Consider the following 24,480-nt stretch of genomic DNA (forward strand, 5'->3'; position numbering starts at 1 on the left):
ACTAAACTCCGAAATATACACAAGAAACTAAAATTAAATTCATACTAGACAAACAAATGCCAGAGACTCCTGACTTGGGACAGGCGCAAAAATACGGCGGGGCTAAACATGTTTTTGATATCTCAACCCTCACCTATACCTCTAGATAATGTAGAAAAAACAAACACACAACAGTACGCACAGTAAAAAATCAGTTCAAAAGAAGTCAGAGTCCGAAGTTTTCCCATTTTATTGTATGACTTTATTTTTCAATACTTCATTTACAAATGTGCTGAATAAGTGAATGGTGGTCCAGGTAATCCGTTTCCTGCTCCATAGACGGCGCATTGTTTAAATGGACACGGACTTTCTTTCCACGCATATCTAACTCCACCTATAGAATGTTGTCCAAGCTGACAACCGGAAGTATTTATCGTAACAGATGATGTGTCATGACTTTTCATTGGCGCAGATATCCAGCCTTTATCATGTTTCACACATACGTGGTTTATTGTTGTACAGCATATCTGAAACAAACCCCGAAACTATTATTTATTATATATAATATAAAGCTAAAAGAATGTTCAATTTGATTTTACTGTTTGGATAAGTTCTTTTTATATCATCATCTTACCAAACTGACATTTAATGTCCCAAGTCAAGAATATGGCAGTTGTTATCTAATATTTAGTAGTTCGTTTCTATGTATGTTGCATTACCGTTTGTGTTTTGTTGCACTTCAGGGTTCTGTAGTTTCGTTGTTTCGTTGTTTACTCTTGTGGTTGATGTGTTTCCCTCTGTTTTGGTTTGTAACCCGATTTTGTTTTCTCTCAATCGATTTGTGACTTTTGAACAGCGGTGTAATACTGTTGCCTTTATTTGGCTATATATAGTTTTAAATTGTTTTTATTTGATAATTTAAAGCTTACCAATACTTAAATTATTTTGACATTTGGAAACTGGATCCAAAATATATTTTGACCGCTCAAGTCAGAAAATCGCTCCATTCTCCAAAGGAATTAGTATTTACCTCGAAGTTGTCACTGCTCCTTATGTCAAGTGGTGAAGCACCATGGTCATACTCTATAATGATTGTATTGGTATTATGATGTGGCGTAAATTTGGTAGGATATGGACCTTGGAAGCTAACATGTGTCTCTTTATACGCTACTGCTAACGCAGACAACACTAGCCTTGCAGCAATGTCGTGTTTTAGTCGAGGATGGATGCTACAGTGGTGGAAAAAAACATTATAAAATTATGTTAAAAGTAACTTATGTCATACCAAAATGTACCTTTCTTTTCTATCAATGGTTACCTAAGGCTTGACTGGAGTATAACAATATAGCAACCTAGACTTCTTTCATCCAGTAGTACAACACGTGCTTAAAAGAAACATCCGCTTGACTCTGCAGGGTTTTTATGTTGTCTGTTGTTATTTAAATTTACTGCCTCTATCAAGCATACTTGTTGCTTATGGGGAGTTTTTGGTGTTGTTGGTTTTTTTTTTTGGGGGGGGGGTATCCTGGTCAACCCACTTAAAAATCCTTACTATTATATTTATCTATTGTATATTCTCGTAGTCAGAATGCAGAGAATATCAAAATTTTTAACTGACAAACAACAAATGAATCAATATCTATTAGTACTAGTATTTGGATCACGATATTTCTAAATCCGATTAATTATAAGTTATCCCATGTTCTTTATTATGGGTATATTTAAATGTATCCCTGGTTCACAAGTTATTTGATTTTGACCGTTATTAGTGAAGGTACCTAAAAAAAAGTATTCGAGCGCAATAAAGTTTTGAGATATTATTAGTTTTTCTATTTTCAAAACTGGATCAAATGAACAATAATCCGACAGGTTCTGCAACATTTGTGATGGGTATGAAATTAGACTGCAACTGATAAAAGAAATTTCACTGGTTGAATAGGTAATTTTCCAAATTGGCACATCGGAGAGTTGTTGCGAGGTTTCTTTGTGAGCATGAAACTCTCCCAACACGATTCCTTTGAATAAAAAAAACTATCTCAAATCAAACAAATCCTTGCATAAAGATGTATAAAAAGATATACCATCACTCATATTTTGTAATTAATATTTTTACTCAAAGAACTCACACTTAAAACAGTCATTTTTTTTTATTAATATCTTGATTTGAGCAACAGTGCAACAGTGCAACAGTTGATAACAAATAAAAAAAGATAATTGTTCAATATTTACAGTAAAAGAATAAGGACAGTAGTGTGATTGCCAAATAGGCAACTCTCAGACAGAGTCCAAATGACATATATGTAAGCAATTACATGTAAATGTAACAGCATGGCTTTCAACCATAAGTCAAACCCATGTTTTTTTTAAACAGCTAGGAAAGACCTCGACATGAAAAAATGTGAAACAGTGCAAACGAGAAAAACAAAACGACCTGATTCATGAGTAAACAATGAAATCAAAAGTATAACAACCAGTTACTTACAACAACCATGATGATCCAGACAACACATACATATACGATATTTGTAGATGGACGGACCAAAATTAAAAACAAGTGTACAAGATATAGAATGTTGCGGGATTTAACATGTATATGAGCGCATTGTTAGAGGACGTTATCAAACAAATAATATGAGGCAGGCATTACCTGTTAATGGGGACGAAGTCTGTATGAATTATTTTTTTTAATTCAAACTTGTTAATAAAAGCGGAAATACCGTAACGTTTCCGATTTTGGTTCTGTTGTTAGGGATTTAGTTGTGACGCTATTTAAGTTATAACGTCATATTCAATGTAAACAAAGAAACGCTGTCATCAGGTAACGTTTTTTTCATATCAAACAATTATTAAAAATGAATTGGTATTGAGTTCCTTCCTTATATTTTAGTAAATTGATAAATAGATATATTATTCAAAGTATCATGCCAACAAAACCGGAAAAGGAAGTAGATTTCTGCGCAGATGCGGGGATTTAAAAAAGTCTGAAAAAAAGTTTATGATTTTGAGTTCATTAGTAGAATGAAAATTTCAGTAAATTTTCCCGAATTTTTTCCTTTTTTTATTTTTTTTAATTTTTCTACCGTAATTTGGGACTTCGTCCCAATAATATGAGTCAGGCATTACCTGTGAAAGGGGACGAAGTCTGTATGAATTATTTTTTTATTCAAACTTATTTTAACTTCAAAAGAAGCGAAAATACTGTAACGTTTCCGATTTTGGTTCTGTTGTTAAGGATTTTACTTGTGATGTTGTTTAAGTTATGACGGCATATTCAATGTAAACAAAGAAACACGATCAGTTAACGTCTATTCATGTCAAAGATATTTGAAGAATTATAAAAAAATGAAATTGGTATTGTGTTCTTTAAGTTCCTATATTTTACAAATGTACTAGACAACTCAAAGTCTCATGAAAACGAGACCGGAAAAAGGAAGTGGATTTCTGCGTTCTGCGCAAATGTGGGAATTAGAAAAAGCGACAAAAAAAATTTGAACGATTTTGAGTTTATTATGGGGACAAAGTCCCCAATTACGGTAGAAAAATCAAAAAAAAAAAAAAAAAAAAAAAAAAAATCGGGAAAATTTCCCGAATTTTTCATTCTACTAATGAACTCAAAATCGTTAACTTTTTTTTCAGATCTACTTCCTGTTCCGGTTTTCTCCGCTTTTGCGCAGATATCTGTCTTGTTTGCATGAGACTTTGAAAAAATTTATATTTATCAGTCTAGTAAAATATAAGATTGGATCTCAATACAAATTCAATTTTAATAATTGTTTGATATGAAAAAACGTTACCTGATGAAAGCGTTTCTTTTGTTTACATCGAATATGACGTCATAACTTGAAGAACGTCACAGCTAATTCCCTAACAACAGAATCAAAATCGGGAACGTTACGTACGGTATTTCGGTTTCTTTTATCAACGTGATTGAATTAAAAAAATAATACATACAGACTTCGTTCCCATTCACAGGTTATGCCTGCCTCATATTAATACAATGAAAAATTTTCCCGATTGTTTTATTTTTTTATTTATCTACTGTAATATTGGGACGATGTCCCCAATAACAGTAGTAAAATAAAAAAAATAAAAATTTAAATTAAAAAAATCGGGAAAATTTTCCCGAAATCTTATTGTACTAATGAACTCAAAATCGGAAATTTTTTTGATGTCATGCTTTGAATTCCCGCATCTGCGCAGAAATCTACAATGTACTTCCTTTTTCCGGTCTCGTTTGTATGAAACTTTGAGTAAAATATTATATTTATCAGTCTAGTATGAAATAGGAAGGAACGCAATACCAATTTCATTTTTAATAATTCCTTGATATGAAAAAACGTTACCTGATGATAGCGTTTCTTTGTTTACATTGCATATGACGTCATAACTTAAATAACGTCACAACTAAAATCCCTAGAGTGGGGTGCTCATTTTCGCCATATCTTTCCAGGTTTTCTTCGGTTTATGTTCAGGTCTTTATGTTTTTGAAGTATACTGATATTTCTATATGAAGATAACTTCACATGCAAATTACTCTTAGCTTTAAAACGTGTTTGTTTTGAGAAAAACCATCTTAAAAGTTGGATTAAAGGGTGTTTGAAATTTCCTAATGTTTTGTCAACGGGGGACACATATTCGCCGTTTTTACACATCTAATTTAAACCAAATAACTGCAGCTTTAAACAATATTTATCAAATAAATTTCATTACAGATGAATAGCAGACATTTGAAAGGTGTAAAAAAATGAAGTTTAGGGCAACCAGTCAAAGAATTACTAAGAAATACTTCTTTCAAATCGTTTTTTTTCATTCAGGAAATTGGCTGAAAATAGTTGTCCGTTTTTCGGTCCTTTGCGGTAAATGCCGAAATTTAGTCTCATTTTCAAAAATAATCATATTTGTTATAAAAATATAATTTACCGGCATATTTCTTCCATTTCAACCATCCTTTGAAGTTTTTACACCTCAAACTCATAAAACGGCGAATATGAGCTCCCCACTCTAACAACAAAACCAAAATCGGAAACGTTACGGTATTTCCGTTTCTTTTTTTTAACAAATATTTAAGTTACAAAAAAATAATTCATACAGACTTCGTCCCCACTTACAGGTAATGCCTGCCTCATATTATGGGGACGAAGTCCCCAATTACGGTAGAAAAAACAATAAAAAAAAAAAAAAAAAATCGAATTTTTCATTCTACTAATGAACTCAAAATCGTTAACTTTTTTTTCAGATCTACTTCCGTTTCCGGTCTTGTTTGCATGAGACTTATAAAATGTATATTTATCAACATATCAACAAATATAGGAATGAATTCAACACCCAATCATTTTTAATAATTGTTTGATATGAAAAAAAACGTGATCTGGATAACAGTGTTTCTTTGTTTACATTGAATATGACGTCATAACTAAAATAACGTCACAACTAAATCCCTAACAACAGAACCATTATCGGAAACGTTACGGTATTTCCGTTTCTTTCATCAACATGTTTGAATTAAAAAAAATACAAACTTCGTCCCCATTCACAGGTAATGCCTGCCTCATATTAGTGGACTTCGTCCCATAATATGGGGACGAAGTCCCTAATAACAGTAGAAAATTCAACAATATGGGGACGAAGTCCCCAATTACGGTAGAAAATTCAATAAAAAAAAAATTCGGGAAAATTTCCCGAATTTTTCATTGTACTAATGAACTCAAAATCGTTCAATTTTTTTTATGTCATGTTTTGAAATGCCGGACCTGCGCAGAAATGTACAATGTACTTCCTTTTTCCGGTCTCGTTTGTATGAAACTTTGAGTAAAATATATATTTATCAGTCTAGTATAAAATAGGAAGGAACGCGCAATACCAATTTCATTTTTAATAATTCCTTGATATGAAAAAACGTTACCTGATGATAGCGTTTCTTTGTTTACATTGCATATGACGTCATAATTTAAATAACGTCACAACTAAATCCCTAACAACAGAACCAAAATCGGAAACGTTACGGTATTTCTGTTTCTTTTTTTTAACAAATATTTAAGTTACAAAAAAATAATTCATACAGACTTCGTCCCCATTTACAGGTAATGCCTGCCTCATATTATGGGGACGGAGTCCCCTATTACAGTAGAAAATTCAAAAAAAAAAAAAAAAAAAAAAAAAATCGGGAAAATTTCCCGAATTTTTCATTGTACTAATGAACTCAAAATCGTTCAATTTTTTTTTGTCGCGTTTTTTAATTTCCGGATCTGCGCAGAAATCTACTTCCGTTTCCTGTCTTGTTTACATGAGACTTTGAATAAAATGTATATTTATCAGTCTAAGAAAGGAACTAATACTAATTCATTTAAAAAAAATGTTTGTTATTTGACAGCGTTTCTTTGTTTACATTGCATATGACGTCATAACTTAAATAACGTCACAACTAAAATCCCTAACAACAGAACCAAAATCGGAAACGTTACGGTATTTCCGTTTCTCTTTTTAAAATTGTTGATTTTAAAAAAAATCATAGACTTCGTCCCCATTCACAGGTAATGCCTGCCTCATATTAAAAAAAAAAAAAAAAAAATCGGGAAATTTTCCGTTACGGTATTTCCGTTTCTCTTTTTAACATCTTTGATTTAAAAACAAAAATCATACAGACTTCGTCCCCATTCACAGGTAATGCCTGCCTCATATTATGAGGCTGTATGAGTTAATCCTTTTTTTTTAATCAAACATGTAAAAAAAAAAAAGAAACGGAAATACCTTAACGTTTCCGATTTTGGTTCTGTTGTAAGGGATTTTAGTTGTGACGTTATTAAGTTATAACGTCATATTCAATGTAAACAAAGAAACGCTGTCATCAGGTAACGTTGTTTTTTTTTTTCATCATTAAAAATGAATTGGTATTGATTTCCTTCCTATATTTTACTAAACTGTAAATATATTTAATGAATGGCTATTATTTATTTTGAATTTATTGAACCATAAAATTAATTTTTGACTCTTCACATTGAATAATCCGCGAAGCGGATTATGTAAAAGGTGAAGAGTCAAAAATTAATTTTATGGGTCAATAAATTCAAAATAAATTATTGTCATTCATTATAAATAAATTTCTATCAAAAAATAAGGCTCAACGAACTTTTTATATTATTTCTATTAACAATAACAACGTACACACTTGTTGGCGTATGAATACACAACGTCAGAGTGGGCGTGTCGCCAAAAAAATTGACAACATTGAAAATAAAACTAATACTTTTAACCAATCAGAAGACAGTAAATACACCAAATATATTTATATTTTATTTAAAGTCTCCTGCAAACAAGACCGGAAAAGGGAAGCAGATTTCTGCGCAGATGCGGGGATTTGAAAAAGTCTGAAAAAAAGTTAACGATTTTGAGTTCATTAGGGACCGGTCAATATTTATTGAGGGGTTGGGACCGGTGCAATTCATATTTCTCCCTTTAAAAAATCCCTGTCCTACCCTCTGAAAATACCTTAAAAAAGTGTCTGTCCTATATGAAATATCTACTAAATAAGTATATGTCCTATCTAATCTAGGAATAAATTAAACAGACTTTATCTTCATTTTTATCAGATTAACATAGATCATATATAATAGTCTTTGAATTTGTCTGGCAATTTTAAATGATCTCCTCCTTAAAGAAAGCAAATAAGATTCCTTTTCAATTTCACTTTCACGAAGAGTAATACACTACTGTACAATAGTTTATGAACAATTTGTATTATCTTTTTTTGTATATATTTTTTTTTCTGTCTTTTGACATTGTTTTTTTTTCTCTTTATATTCTAAGTAGAATGATTTATTGTTTACTTAAATAGTTTTCCTTATTTTAAAAGATGTATATTCTATTTATTCCTACCTTTATATAATTATAATTGTTAATTTGTACCACACTGATGGCAGCATATCATATCACTTTAAATAGAATGATTAATTTTATAATATTAGTTTGACTGTTTTTTTATTTTTTATACATGTATATTTTTTTTAACCTTTTCAAAATCATTTCATGTTAAAATTAAGCATAATTTTAATGTCTAGACTTCCATTGTTGTTACTTGTTTGTTCCTCAATTAATCTTGTTTATTTTGTTGTATTTTTGTATAATTTGTATAACCCATTTTCTCTATTCATACAAATGCCATAAAAATATTGCTGTCCTATCAGTGCTGAAGACTAAATAAGTAGAAGTCCTATGAAAAAAATAAGTAAAAATAAATAGTGTCCTACTACGTTTTGCACCGGTCCCAACCCCCCAATAAATATTGACCGGTCCCTTAGTAGAATGAAAATTTCGGGAAAAATTTCCCGATTTTTTTTTAATTTTTTTTTATCTATTTTTCTACCGTAATTGGGGACTTCGTCCCCATATTAACCAATGAATAACTACATACCTGCCAAAAGGAGAGGTAAAATCTGGTAAATCCATCGACACAGCCATAAACACGTTCTGTAGTCTCGCATTCGGGACTTGTCCGTTATTTGCTGTCTGAGACCATCGCAAATCCGGGAATCCAGAATTAGCCGCAGATGGCCGCCAAGCTGCCAACTTTAAACAAAACAAATTTAAATTACAATAGTCTACCCTGTTTTATTTTCAACTTTCATAAATGGCAGTTGTCTAGAAGACATTTATAGACGTATAATGTATGCATAGTATTTTTGCCAAATGTCTACAAAAGACTCATAGATCTGTGAATCTCTTATCAAAAATTGTTAAAGGCCAAATAAAGTGCGAAGTTGAAGAGCATTGAGGACCAAAATTCCTAAACGTTTTGCCAAATAAAGCTAAGGTAATCTATTCCTTAGGTAGAAAAGCCTTAGTATTTCAACAGTTTAAAGTTTTGTAAACAGTTAATTTACAATTATGACCATAACAATGATAATTCATGTCAAAACAGAAGTGCTTACTACTGTTCTGGTGAGACCCTCGAGCTACATCTTTAATGAAATGTTCAAATTTTGAGAGAAGTATATAATCAATTTGCAAGACTTTCATATAAATGAAGAAGAAAAACCTGTGTTTTATCATATTTTTATGACTGTTTACTTTTACAAATACTGAATAATTTTTTTTCATCAATTTTGCTTAAAACGGGAGAATAGATCGATTGTTTTCTGCTTTTTTTATAAACAGAGATGGCGGAAGACACCTGCTTTACTTTAATATTTATGATGAGTGTATTAACATTTTTTCCCCATTTTTTCATTTATTTAATTTCCTAACGTGTTACTGTTGAATTATTAAAACCACCACAGTCATGGATGTTGAGTTTTATTGTGATGAAAAACATTTCTTTGAAACACAATGTCATTATCATGCTGCCAATCAAAATGATGTACTACTTCTATAATCGTCCAAACACTTTTTTAGTTTGTATTTTTCTCTATATATAAAAGGCACCTAACGAAAAAAAATCCACAGCACTTTAATCATATCCTTGAACGAATTAAAAAGTGATGGATGTTTGCAATCAACCTGCGATATAGTTTTTACGCTTTTAATTCTGGCCTTGAATAAAGTAACTGTGATGGATACATAAATAAACAAAACAGATTTTGTTAGTATCACGTAGCAAAACAAGGATATATGTTGTAGTCAAACAGCCTAAGGCTTAACACGTTCAAATATACGTAGTACACATTGACTGCAGTCTTAGATTTTATGTTGTGCCTAGTGTTAATTAAGATAAAGAGTAAATTCACATTCAGGTGAAACACGAAATTATATTGTAAAATAAACATTTAATAAGCGTCTTACTTGAACAAATCCAAACGGAAACTTTGGATCAGTGGTATGGAGTGAATTTGCATAAAATTTACTTCTCCAGTCATCAATCATGGCAGGAAACATACATTTGTAGCCATCAGAATTGCCTGCATTTGATTCTCCTGTCATTATATAAATAATTATTGATATAAGTGTAAATATAAAAAAGAAGATGTGGTATGATTGTAAATGAGACAACTCTCCACAAGAGACAAAAATGACACAGAAATTATCAACTATAGGTCACCGCACGGCCATAAATTACTTAAAACCTTTACTAATTTTTTCCATAAATATATAGATTTGTTTTTGAAGTTTGGTTGTACCTGTAGAAGACTTATTTCAAACGGGATAGCACATCCTCATTTTCCCGGAAATGTTGTTAACCGTGCCCGAAAATTTAGAAATGATCCTGGTAAAGTTATCGCTCCTTTAAATAAACTTATTCTAAAAGGTTACCAATTCAACACTGTAATAAGATCATTGAATATTGTTTTTATTGGTATAAATATTGATTTTGTTATCAGTAAATTAAAAGCAAACTAAATATTACTAGTATGTTATATACATATACACATTCATGAATCTACAATCTGTCTATATCTGTATCTTGGCATTGCACAAAGTCATGTTTTTCTCTGACTGTTTATGACGTCTTTATACCAAAATCCATTGGATGTTGGATGTGTACGGATTGATAATTTAGTCTTAGATGCATTATTTTTTTATTAGTTTTTAGTGGCTTTGAACAATCTGTCAGTTAACTGTGAGTACTCTCAGATCTGTTCCTAGTGTCTTTTTGTTATTGGGATGTACAAGTACCCGTTCATGTCCACTTGTATTTTTGTCCATCTGATGAGTTAAGCCTTTTTGAACTGATTTTTATACTTTGTTCTTATATATATATTGTACGATTATATCACTGTCTCAGCTTAGGTGCAGTATTGGGATCCCGCTAACACGTTTAACACCGCCACATTATGTATGTATGTGCCTGTCCCAAGTCAGGAGCCTGTAATTCAGTGGTTGTCGTTTGTTTATGTTTTACATATTTGTTTTTCGGTCATTTTTTTTATATAAATAAGGCCGTTAGTTTTCTCGTTTGAATTGTTTTACATGGTCATTAGGGGGCCTTTTATAGCTGAATATGCGGTATAGGCTTAGTTGATTGTTGAAGGCCGTGCGGTGACCTATAGTTGTTCATTTCTGTGTCCTTTTTGTCTCTTGTGGAGAGTTGTCTCATTGGCAATCATACCACATTTTCTTTGTAACGCCGCCACATTATATACGTCTGTCCCAAATTAGGAGCATGTATGTAATATGGTGATTGGTGTGTGTTCTTTTGCGTTAATAGTTTTGTCCTAAATCAGATCGTTGTTTTTTTCTCGTTTACATTGTTTCACATTTGGTCATGGTGGGCTCTAACCCGAATCATTCAGTCGGTACATTCCGGTGATCTATGATGGCTGACTCGCATGGGAGAAATTGGACACGAAGAGGGATTGAATTTTCCGGTCCTTTTATAGCTGATTTTACAGTTTATGGGTTTGCTCATTATTGGGGGCCGTACGTTGAAATATAGTTGCTTATATCCATGTCGTTTGGATTTTGGTGGAAATTTGTCGCATTGCTCTTCATAATACATCTTAATTCGATGTCTTTCAAAATAAAATAAGAATTATTCTAATTGCACTAATGCATGGTATGGGAAATGGTGCAAAGTAATGTTATTTGAATCTATGTATCAAATTTACTCTTCTCATACATTGGTATTAAGAGCTGTTTTCTTAATTTAATATTTTTTTCGGCGTCTTATTGTATCATGTTACCGTGAAGATTTGACCAGCTTTGGATACTTCTTGTCCCTTTTTGTTTATAGCTCATCATGCTTTTAAGAAGCATTGAATTTTCAAACATTTTAGCCTCGAGTAACATCTGAAGAGACATTGATTGTCGAAATGAGCATCTGGTGCAGAAAAATTGGTACCGTTTATTTTATAGATGTTACTCTAAAAACTTAATTTTCTATTTCAAATCTCCTTTTGTACCATTACATATTTACTCACCTTGATACCAAATAGCTCCATAAATAGTATTTCTTAGGAGTGGGTTGATCATACCATTCCACAAGACAGACTCTGCGTTTGGATTAACTGCCCGCCTATAAATGTCAGAAAATCAAGTTATAATCCATTGAACGAGTCTTGATAATTGAAACAGTTGCTTAAACAACTGAATAAAGAAGAGAACATTTTTATACTAACATCATTGTATTTATTATCGGCATTACTTTCTGCATTGATTGAAATATGTTTGTTTTTTCATTTTAATTTTAAACACACCAAAATGTTTTTTTTTTCTTTTTACGTACATTGCTTGGCGGTTGCGAAATTGACATTTTATAATGTATCGCTATTTCTATAGGACAACTTAACAATAGAAACATGCTTGTTGTAAAAGAAACAACCATTGTCTACAATTCCTATACTTCTTTAGTTTATATGTCTCGTGGTTATTTTCTTATTGACAAATACACCACGTAGACAATGTCTCTTTATACATTTGTTATGCTGCTTGAGTAAACAGTTTGTGCATAATAATTCAAACAATTGTAATAAACAGCTGCGCCATGAGCGCATGATATCAAAACCAAAAAGTATACAGATCTTAAGATTAATATAACAAAGAAGTGTGTAAAGTTTTAAGCAATAATCATAAATTGTTTTTGAGATACGGCGCGACATGTATAAAACCCCTCCCCCTTTTTTTTTACAAAATATTCAATAACTCAAAAATAAAATTTTAAATCATTACCAAAAAGTATACAGATCTTTAAATTGATATAACAAAGAAGCGTGTAAAGATTTAAGCAATAATCATAAATCGTTTTGGAGATACGGCACGAAATGTAAAACCCCGCTCCCCCTTTTTTAACAAAATACTCAATAACTCAAAAATGAAATTTTGAATCATCACACAAAAGTATACACCCCTTAAGATTAATATAACTAAGAAGTGTGTTAAGTTTAAAGCAATAATCAAACATTATTTTTGAGATATGGTGCGATATGTGAAAAAAAACACCCCTGTTTTAGTTACAAAGTGCCGTAACTCAAAAAAGTTTTAATCTTTTATTCACCAAAAAATATACAGATCATTTGACAATTATAAGAAACCACTATATTAAGTTTCATGAAATTTGGATAAGTCGTTCTCAAGTTAAGGTGCGACATGTTTACGCCGGACAGACAGACGGACGGACGCCGGACATTTGTATACCATAATACGTCCCGTCAAAATTTTGACGGGCGTATAAAAATCAAAAAATTGAAAGTCAAGCTTAAAATATATTAGCAATCATGAACAAACACAAACATACCGTTTCCTTCCAGTACTTGCGCACGCTTTTAACGCATCCGGTGACGACCAGGCTTCAATTCTAGTTCCTCCCCAGTTAGATTCAACTAATCCGATTGGTCGGTTAATGTGTGACGATAGATATTTCCCATATAACCAGCATACTGCAGAAAAACTTGGTAATGAGGCTGGAAAGAATACAAAAAATATCATTTATAATGATAGGGAGAAGAAACCAAGAAGGCATTGTTTTCTTTAGCTTTCCCTTTTCTATCAATATTAACAAGAAATGCAGAAATTTGATACAAAAGGGGTAAACGATCTACCAAGTAAAACAGCAAAAAAAAGAAACAATATTTAAAATACTTTAAACTACCCACTTATTATTTTGATAATTACAATGTTACAGAATTTGCTCCAATGTTTGTTAATTTCTTTGAATTTGGGCATCTTTGTCATGGATACCAAAAAAACTCAAAGCACAAGACGAATAGAAATGAGAGAAAAAATGAATAGTTCACCATGTTGAGTCAAATTGATTTATGAGCATTACGATATAGCTTACCAAGATTTGGTTTAGCCCAGGGTTTTGCAATGCTGTTTAGGTCTCCATCTGCGGTTAGTGTTGTATGATGTCCAACATGGAACAATCTTATATTCTGGTAATTGCTTGCATCACTTATTTCCTCGCTGCTGTTCGCGAGCTAATGTAAACAAAAATAATACTTCAAGGTTAGCTTTGATTGGAACAAATAAATAAATAAACTAACAACCAATAGGCGCAATTTCGAAATGCGGTGGAAAATTTAAAAAAAATAAGTTAGATACTGTAAATTTAGATATTATTGCGGGGTTTTTATTATTGCAATAATGCAACTTTACAAGTGAGAGTCGCATTAATATGAACTCGCATTCTGATAACTGAAACACACACCTGTATGCAGATTTTTTTTCAAAATCGCATTAATCGAAATAATTAAACTGGCACTTTTGTCTATTCTTGAAAAATAATGAATACATACATTTATTTAAAGTAACATGTCCTTCCCAATTTGAATAAGATATATATTACTATTAAATTTATTTGCTATAGAAGAAAGCATGAAATATTTATACTTAAATTACGATGAGCTATATATTGATAAAATAAGTATTACCAACCCCGTTAACATTAAATTCCATGTTACTTTGTCCTGAGCACAGCCACACATCGCCAAACAGGACATCATTAAGAGTTATATTCCCCACGCTAGATGATGCCGTTATTACAGTGGCTTTATTACTTCCGGGATCAACCACTTTTGACTGCCATATTCCATTAGAATCAACAGTAGTACTACCAGAAAAGATGTTGTTGGCGTAAAGTTGTACTTTATCTCCATGTACAGTTGAATGTCCCCAGATTGACGCCCCTTTGGCTCCTCTCTGTAATACCATGTGGTTAGCATAGTAGGGGGAGAATGAGAAGGAATTAGCTCGGACTGCAAAAATAAAATGGATATATGTAAACCTTTTTTGTATTTTCTTTTGCAGGAAGTTGCCGTTTATTGAAGTTAATCTCACAAAGTTATTTTTTCAAAGATTTATACCGGCGTCACACATCAGCGTACAGCACCGACTTGTGCTTGATTCGATAGAAAACCATGTACGCTGCCAATACGGTAGTAATTTTGGACGCAGTCAACTTTTCCATCATACTCTATTGGAGCTATTATACCGGCGTCACACATCAGCGTACAGCTCGTACGTACGCCGGGCGTGGTAAAAATCATGTACGCTGCAAATACGCTAGTAATTTTTGATGCATTCAACATGTCAATCATATCTGTAACGTGTGCACAATGAGCTTTAAGCGTGTATTTGGCGTACGAGAAGCGTTCCTAAGCGTGAATCGGGCGTTCAAGTAACGTATGTTGGCGTAAGTCAGGGGTTTGTCTAACGTAGATGGAATGCACGCTACGAAGGACAAAAAGTCTCTTGCACGTATTTGAGAGGCGTCGCGGTCGTATCTGGGACGATATTTCGTGCTTTCGGTGTGTCTGGAACGTTTGATTATGGGGTGTTTTACAAACATACCTGCATACGTTTTAGTTAAAGTAAAACGATTTGAAGCGTATACAGCGTGCTCTAAACGTGTCTCAAACTTATCTGTAGCGTTTTCAACGCGCTTGTAGCGTATGTATTACGTCCGTGTAGCGTACATGTATACGCTAGACAAACGCTTGAGCCGGATGAAAATTGTTATGCTGAATAAAAATGTCCTGGAGTTATAGTGTTCACCAAGCGTATACCTTCGCATTTCTGCGAACTTCGAACTTATGCAACGTGCGTTTAACAATTGCTTAAACGTTCCTCTGGCGTCCAACTAACGTATACGGACTTTGTCAATTCTGTGACAATTATCCGTGCTTTTGGCGTGCCTTGGACGTGTAATTATCGAGTGTTTGAACTCCTTCAGGAGACATGCCAGTATAAAGTCAGAGCAAGTTTTATAGAATGTAAGAGTACGCTTTTGATACGCCACGAATGCGTTTTATACGTTCAAGAAGCGCTGAAACTACGCCAGGTGTATGTCAAAAACATGCCCCGTATACGTCTAGGTAAATGTCCAAGTAAAAGTCGAACTATCTTGAGGAGTAAACAACGTGCCCTGAATGTGTCTAAAAGCGTATACCTCTGCATTTCGACGTACTTTTAAAACTTATGCAACGCGCGTCTAACGATTACTCAAAGCCTTCTTGAGTGCACCTAACGTATATGGACTAAGTCAAATTTCTCTGTACGTCTGGTGCATGTCGGTCTATACACCAATGTGTGACGCCGGAATTAGTCTCATTAAACTCGAATAATTACAGCAATAGACTAATATGAATCAATAGATATTTTTTTTCAATTTTGACTTTTAAACTGTTAACAAAGAGTATAATAAACTTACTTGCATGCAACATCAAGAGAAGTGAATTAGTTACAATATATTTCCACATTTCGACGTTGTGTTCTCCTAGTATAACTATTAACAAAGAATGCGTAGCAGAAGTGTTTACTGTTGTAACTTATATACGACTTATACAGGAATTTCATCACTCTAATTAAACCTCCGGACTAACTTTACAAAACATTTCCGAGAAACAACTTTTCATTGAATTACTTACCACATTTTTCCGGGGCATTTAGATATTATGATATTATTTACAAAATGATTAGTGTGTGTACGGGATAAAACATGTCTCGCATAATTAATTAAAACTTTTGTAACGAAAATGGGTCATAGTTCATTTATTTTGATGTGAAATACCAGTTGTCTTTTCCTGTTAATTGTGTTTCTATATGTTTATAAGTTTCTCCATAGTTGGAGCACCGTCTTTTTGTTAAAACACCCCTAAATTTGGTATAGTCTTGATTTTCACCCCTTTAAGTATAATGGACCGTTCCATATGGTAGTATATAAACCAGCTCAAGATAGAGAAACTTTGTCAGTTTTATGTGGACCGTTGAAGTGTTAACATCAGGGATTATTTTCCAACTGGTAAGTAGAGTGAATAAGTGATTCCAAAGGATATATAAATAGTGTTCGGATTTATAAGTGAATATTGCAATAGTGATTGTGATACAATGTATAAAGTGAATCTGATATATATAAGTGATTATTGTATTAATGAGAATACAAGGTGTAGACTTGCTGGTGTTGCAAGTTGTACTATGTGGAAGTGTGAATACTTCATAGATTTGTATTAGTGAGAATACAAGGTGTTTACTTGCTGGTGTTGCAAGTTGTTATATTGTGGAAGTGTATTAGTGAAAGTGCACTGTGTTAAACCTTACCAGTTTGATAATATTTATTGTGTGCGAACTCAAAGGGATAGTTAGTGTGTGAGTTCAGCTGTGTTTATATATATATTCCTTGTGAATTGAAACATTGTGCAAGTGTAATTGTGTCATTGTGTTATTGTGGTTAGTTGCAGACTAACAAGGTGATACTACATATTGGTGGACGTTGTAAATAGAAGTTGTATATATGTGATTTTGTGTTCATATGTTTTGTGTAATACTTACTTGATGCATGTTGCAAAGTAATCTGTTGGTGACATGGTTTAATAAAGGGCCGTATGCATATTGCATAATAATCTGTTAGTGACATTGTGAATAAATCGGTCTGATACATGTTGCATAGTGATTGCATAGTGACATTGTGTATATATTTTGTTATGATACAGTGTGTTTATATATTGTGAATGAGAAACTTCTCCTTGAATTTTGATTTATGTGCATTGTGCTGTGTATATATTTTTAGTTGTAAATCCTTTTATGGATGTGTTGATTGTTTGAATAGGACAACTTTTTGTGGTGAAAAAAATGAGTTGAACACTTGAAATCCTGATTTATTCAGATACGGATCCATTGATCGCCCGTTTACACGTTACACTTTTCAAACCCTTATGTGTTTGGTTGTATAAAACAGAAATTTTGTAGTAATCCCATCAAACTTATTTTTTATATTTAAGGATTTTGAATAATTAGGTTTAAATATTAGAGATTATTTCCAAGTTTCTATGTGTATGCATTATTAGAAGGATTATAATACTTACAGCGCTACCGAACACAGAGGCAAATTCGAAGAGGGGAAGAACATCAAATGTTATCAACCAACGGAACAAATGAAAATCGGCAGTGGTAAAAATATCCATCAATTGATATCAGCGTGGTAGAAATAGACATCAATTGGTATCGGCAGTGGTAGAAATAAACATCAATTGGTATCGGCAGAGGTAGAAATAGCCATCAATTGGTATCGGCAGTGGTAGAAATAGCCATCAATTGGTATCGGCAGTGGTAGAAATAAACATTAATTGGTATCGGCAGTGGTAGCAATAGCCATCAATTGGTATCGGAAGTGGTAGAAATAGCCATCAATTGGTATCGGAAGTGGTAGAAATAGCCATCAATTGGTATCGGCAGTGGTAGAAATAGCCATCAATTGGTATCGGAAGTGGTAGAAATAGCCATCAATTGGTATCGGCAGTGGTAGAAATAGCCATCAATTGGTATATGCATTTTACGATGAAAATAAAGGGTTCAACCTGGTTTTATAACCATCCTAATCTCCCACTTGTATGCTCCTTTAAAAATCTAAATGTTCTTTGTCACGCTCCCCAGTTCCATTCTCAATTGTATAGTATACGATGATGTGAGGTTAATTATTGCGATATCCAAATTGAATGAGCTTCTTATGATTTTTATAGTTTCAAATAATCATATAACATTGGTTGCCGTGGCATGTTTTTGAAACTTCTGGTTTACATACAAAATTCAAACTTTACAAAGTATCGCGTGGTTTTGCAGCTGTACTCTGCTTATATAACCCTACAATAAACAAGGGGCTTACTGGGACCTTACCTATTTTGATCCTACAATAAACAAGGGGGTTACTGGGACCTTACTTGTTTTGATCCTACAATAAACAAGGGGGTTACTGGGACCTTATCTGTTTTGATCCTACAATAAACAAGGGAGAAACTGGGACCTTACCTGTTTTGCATGACACCAAATTGTTCAATGATAAGAACACAAGAATTAAAATCCCCTTCATCCCGATCAGAAACATTGTATACACTAATATTCACCGGAGAGATAAGATAATATATATAAATAGTTATACAATGATTTGAAGTCGAGACAGGACTGTGAGACAATCACGTTCAAAATAAATGTTTATATTCTACAGTTTATAAATAAAATATGATATGTTTGCCCTTCGCTCTTTTATATTTTAATCAATGTGGTCGAACATCTGCAACGTGAGGTCAAGTAAGTATTATCAGATTATTACATGGCATTTTTCATATCGCAAACAAAAAAACAAACAAACAAATAATTTATTAGAGTCTCACCTCTTTAAAACATTTGATATACAACACAATATAATATTAACAATTTATAAAAAAGAGCCACTCTAAAAAGAGTTATGAGAGACTGTAAAAACACAGAATAAAATACATTTATATTACATCTATTACATATATCAATATATCTTAGCATAAAACACCATACTATTAAAAACACTTATACAAAAGAAAACAAACAACATTATAGAAACGTATTACGAGTATAAAATACACTTTCTCTTAAAAAGTACTTCATGACAGATTTTGGCTGTAAAATAACAAACTCTATCATCATGAAACATAAATAAAAACTTTTCTTCATTACTTAAATTACTAAAACTACTTTCTATATTACATACACTGTTAAAAAATATCGTTCGCAGATCTGCATATTCTGGGCATTCTAATAAAACATGTTTTTCATCTTCAATTATATTCAAATCATTTTTTCTACAATTAAAACAGAACCTTTCATTTACATCTACACCTCGCATGTATTATCAACAATCGAGAAAAATAACAGATTAATATATAATTCCTTTTACGTGTTTCTCGAATAGAAGTTCAAAGAGTAAATAGTTCTCGGGCCCCAAATTTAGTACATTCGATATGAAATCTTTCTATTATATGCCTCAACAGAGAAGAAAAACATTAGTATGATATATTTTAATATGAACGAATCGATAAAAAAAATAATTCAACTATGTACATAATGAACACTGTTTGGAAAAGTCAACTTTATTTAAAGTAACTTTCTAAATTATATTTTAAACTTTTAAAATATTTGCATTTATTTTATCATTTTTGGGGTTTTTTTTTTTTGTTTATTTTTGTTTTTTTGGTTGTTTTTCTTTGCACAATATACTTTCCAGTAACTTAATAATTGTTTTGTACCTTATTTTATAATGTTTTTCACTGAAAACGTACCATTGAGGTGTATTTTCTGGAATTTGCAGAGTATCACCAGAAAGGCATGCGATAACGTTACGGAAAGGCATGTGATAACAATCGAAAACATGTGATAAACTTTTCATATCAGCCCGTTAGGAACCAAATCGAAGAATATGGAATTTACGTTAATTTGATGCTATGATCATACAGTAAAAATCTAAGTTTATGATAAATAAGAGTATCCCCCCTCCTCTGAAGTTGAAAAATTCAACATGTATCAATGGAAGATGTAATCCAGTACAATTTAGTATTACTAGTTAAATCAGATTATTAAAGCATTCCAATGTCATTGGGTAACATTAGAAACTATTTGAATCCCCGATATTTGCAAGGTTTAGAATATAATTATATCAGATACAAAGATACAAAGTTGAAAAAAGATAAGACAATAATACTATAATATTAAATAATTTGCTGATGTATGTTCTTAAAATCTACAACAATCATGGTTGATCACAGAAAACATCAAGAAATAAGCAGACTGTATTCATTTTACATCTTTTGTTAAAGCCAATGCACCTTGATTAACCCTTGATATATATATATGTGTATCAATACTAGTGGAGCAAGAATTACTTTCCTTTGTGAAGCATCCATGTTTTCCCCTGTGTATTTTTTTACTAAAATTAGTGTTAATTGTGAAAAAATATATGCTCACGCAAAATTCATGTTAAAATTGTTACGTAAATTTCACGTTAATGTCAAAGGAGATTCAGGAATTTGTCTGTGTATTAGTTAAGTCAATGAATCCATATGTGTTGTCTATATGCACTTCAGTGTAATTCCGATTGAAAGGTAATTATTACACAACGGATGCTAAGAATAATTTCTTTTTCTGTCAATCAATGTACACTGTCTTAAATGTGATCAGAATATATGGTACTTGGTAATTCTAGAGTATAAATACCTTAATGTGATCAGAATATATAGTACTTGATAATTCTAGTGTATAAATACCTTAATGTGATCAGAATATATGGTACTTGGTCATTCTAGTGTATAAATACATTAATGTGATCAAAATATATGGTATTTGGTAATTCTAGTGTATAAATACCCAATATATGGTACTTGGTAATTCTAGTGTATAACTACCCAATTTGTTTCTTCGATGCTTTGGTAACATTGTAATATATACACATAATGAAACCACTTTTACAATCAATGATATCATTTAATTTGAAGACAACATTTTTATTAGCAAACATCGCAATTTTATTGGGAATCACTGAAGCGTGACTGGAGTGCCTCCCCCTTTAGATAAGTCAGCGCCCCCTCCCCCCCCCTTACAAAAATTTCTGGATCCACCACTGCATCGGCACCCTATTTTGCTACCCTATGCATATTGTTCGATCTGTCAAGGTCTGACGAATGCGATCTTTTAAACTGAACCAAAAATTAAGTTTATAAATCGCTATCAAATCTTCTTCGTTGGGAAGCAGCTTTCAAATTTTTAAATGGAAAATATTTCAGAAAATTGTTGAAAGTCTTTTGTAATTTAAAGGCATTGTTTCAGGAGCCTTTAATTCAGTGGTTGTCGTTTGTTTATGTGTTACATATTTGTTTTTCGTTCATTTTTTTTTTTTATATAAATAAGACCGTTAGTTTTCTTGTCCGAATTGTTTTACATTGTCATGTCGGGGCCTCTTATAGCCGACTATGCGATATGGGCTTTGCTCATTGTTGAAGGCCGTACGGTGATATATAGTTGTTAATGTTTGTGTCATTTTGGCCTCTTGTGGACAGTTGTCTCGTTGTCAATCATACCACATCTTTTTTTATAAGCTCCTTTTTTGTTACATAGCTCTATAAGATTTCGGTCCTGTTACATTATTAGACTTTAAGCGTTTCTGATGACGGTAAAGCAAGCAAACATGAAACTTAAAACGTATTGTTACATGTTTTTATCTGTTAGTATTTTGAAGAATAAAACGTTTGATATAGTGACATAATAACGTTTTATTTTATATTTTATAGGATTCAAGAAAAAAAAAGATAAAAAAACAAGAAGACATAAAATTAACTTTTAGCTGCTCACTTACACATATTTTATGGGCTTGTTGTTTTTATACACCTTTTTACTAGACTATTAAGTAAAACAGCTTGTCTACACATCCATTAAACGCCACATTAAGTAACATTATAAAAAACATACTTAATGTCGGTTAAATTTTTATTGAAAATATATCTGTTTTTGCACTTTTATGGGTCAAAGTATGTCTCATTTTAAGAACAGCATCACTGCATCTGCGAGATCATCCTCATTAGAAGACAATGATAAGCTTGTTCTCCTCATAAAGGGAAGACATACGGATAACTTCAACTGTACGAAGAAAGTTGGCTAATGTTATGATAGCTATTCCAAGTTAATTTTAGCGATCTGGTACTGTTCGAAATAAAACAACTGGTACATACGATAAAGAGACAGAAGCATAACGATTAAAACAAACAGTTGTCATTAATATGTATCTATTTTATATGCCAACATATCTGGAGTCCAAACAAGGTGTGGAATTAAACAGACGCTTTCTAAGATTTGCCAGGAACATTTTAAAACATTTTTAAACATTTTTTGAACAGCGGTGTATTCTGTTGACTTTATTCAAAATACACAAAATTATAAAATGTTACAAATAAAAAAGTTTTGATTAGATATCTGACTTGGTACAGAATAGTGGGATCAATTTTTAAAGATCAATACCAAGGCATATTTCCTGACATATGATGATGAGTCTTATGTAGACGAAGCGCGCGTCTGGCGTACTAAATTATAATCCTTGTACCTTTGATAACTATATAGTTTATCACCAGTAAATGAAAAGCTAAGTCAGGTCAGTCAACAAAGAAATCAAAACACACATATCAAACATTTTTGTTAAAAGGGGTCAGCTGAAGCTCTCCTCCAGATGTGGGATTATCTCGCTGTGTTCCAGACCCATTGATGGCCTTTGGCTGTTTTCTGCTCTTTGTTCTAGTTGTTGTCTCTTTTACACAATCACCATTCCATTCTCCTCTCAATGTTATAACAAAAACAGTCATAAAAAGAAACGTCATTTGTGGAACTTTGTTTTGCCTTATTGAGTAGTATCTTTCAAAATGTTCAATATTTATCAGTTGAAAATCTGTAATGTCTACGTATAAATTATACTGTATGTTATGTAACGATACAGCCGACCCTTGTGTACTACATGTGGTCCACTCGCTGTAGTTTCCACCCTATTGTCCTTTGTGGTCTGGCAAGAAAATAAGTCAGTTTGACGAGATGTTTAATGTCTATGTTTTGATGCTTGATAGATGAAGATAATTTGTAGTTGTAAACTATTTTATGACTGATATCTTTTTTTAACCTTCAGGAAACAAATTTCTATACACAATAAAAGGAATGACCTGATTAATGTTAATATGACAAGTTTGATTACGTTCATCAATTATTGTACGAAATAAAATTAAGGTATATCCCCAATCTTCTAGAGAAAGGGGTGATGATTCAATCTTTAAAAGTTATTTAAGATATATTCCGCAGAATATCAGTTAATGTAAACTCCCTGTAAACACAATTAGACGCCATCACGAGTTGGTTGAACGTTTTGGAATAACCGTTTCACAGATGATATGTAAAACGTCATCATTGTCTGAATAGAAAGTTGGTGAACCAGGGGTATGTCAAAGAACGTCTCGTCCTTGTTCTAAAAAAGTTCATCGGAAGGTACCAAGACCTTTTTGATAAATATTCCGTATCAACTTCACAAATAATACACGATATAGTCTTGATGTATAGATTCTGCGTACTGATGTTGTTTATCATCTTAATAACGTGTTTTATAGTTCTTTCATTTGTCTTTGTTCTATTAATAATATTACTTTTACTGTTGAATGGTTTTATGTGATATCTGTTTGACGTGGCTCGGTGCTTATACATCTCGTCAATGTGTTTGTATTGTCTTTCATTTTTGATGGTGGTGTGTTTTGTATATGCGACTCTTTGTATTTCTTTGGTTCTTATAACGTGACTCTGTACTTTAAAAGATCCCGTCAGTATGATATTGTTCTAATTTATGTCATTATGATATATTTCTATTATGAATAACAAAATACGTTGAACCACAAACGTCAAAATCATTCAATGCGTAGTGGAATTAACTATTTGTGGATTCTTATAAATTCTTTATAAATTTTGGACTATTTTAAATCTCGGGTCTATTTCTGAAATTTATTCTTACATACTTTTGATTTTTTAACCCTGTATGCTAACATTGCGTATGTAAATTTTAAAATTGTTTGTATGCTCATTGAACGACAAATCTATGTGACGTATAACATTTTCTGACGTCAGACACACAAATCAATGAATGTGATTGTAGATAGATGCTTTTGTGTTCTGTTGAATTGTTCCTTTTAAAATTGTTATACGATGATGAATGATGTACCCATATTTTGACTATTTTATTTATTGTTTCTGTTTAGTTAACGCATCAATGTAAATATAACGGAATTTGATGAGACTGTCATCAAAGTGAGAGGGTTAACG

General features: G+C 32.2%; 1 protein-coding gene across 2 annotated transcripts; it reads right to left on the reverse strand.

The window, feature by feature from the left end:
• Positions 1 to 211: 211 nt before the first annotated feature.
• LOC139511236 (sialate O-acetylesterase-like) lies at positions 212 to 18,733 on the reverse strand. 2 transcript variants are annotated; one of them, XM_071297822.1, is made up of 9 exons: positions 18,646 to 18,733; positions 14,281 to 14,600; positions 13,685 to 13,823; positions 13,142 to 13,307; positions 11,829 to 11,923; positions 9,754 to 9,884; positions 8,387 to 8,541; positions 1,010 to 1,208; positions 212 to 506 (listed from the first exon to the last, which is right to left on the reverse strand). In XM_071297822.1, the coding sequence occupies exons 1-9, from the start codon at positions 18,719 to 18,721 to the stop codon at positions 261 to 263; spliced, it is 1,527 nt and encodes a 508-aa protein (XP_071153923.1). In that variant the 5' UTR covers positions 18,722 to 18,733; the 3' UTR covers positions 212 to 260. The 2 variants fall into 2 exon arrangements, with proteins under 2 accessions (XP_071153923.1, XP_071153924.1); XM_071297823.1 differs by lacking the exon at positions 18,646 to 18,733 and adding an exon at positions 16,055 to 16,190.
• Between the last annotated feature and the right edge of the window lie 5,747 nt (positions 18,734 to 24,480).

Source organism: Mytilus edulis, chromosome 2, assembly GCF_963676685.1.
Source record: "Mytilus edulis chromosome 2, xbMytEdul2.2, whole genome shotgun sequence".
Lineage (NCBI taxonomy): Eukaryota > Metazoa > Mollusca > Bivalvia > Mytilida > Mytilidae > Mytilus > Mytilus edulis.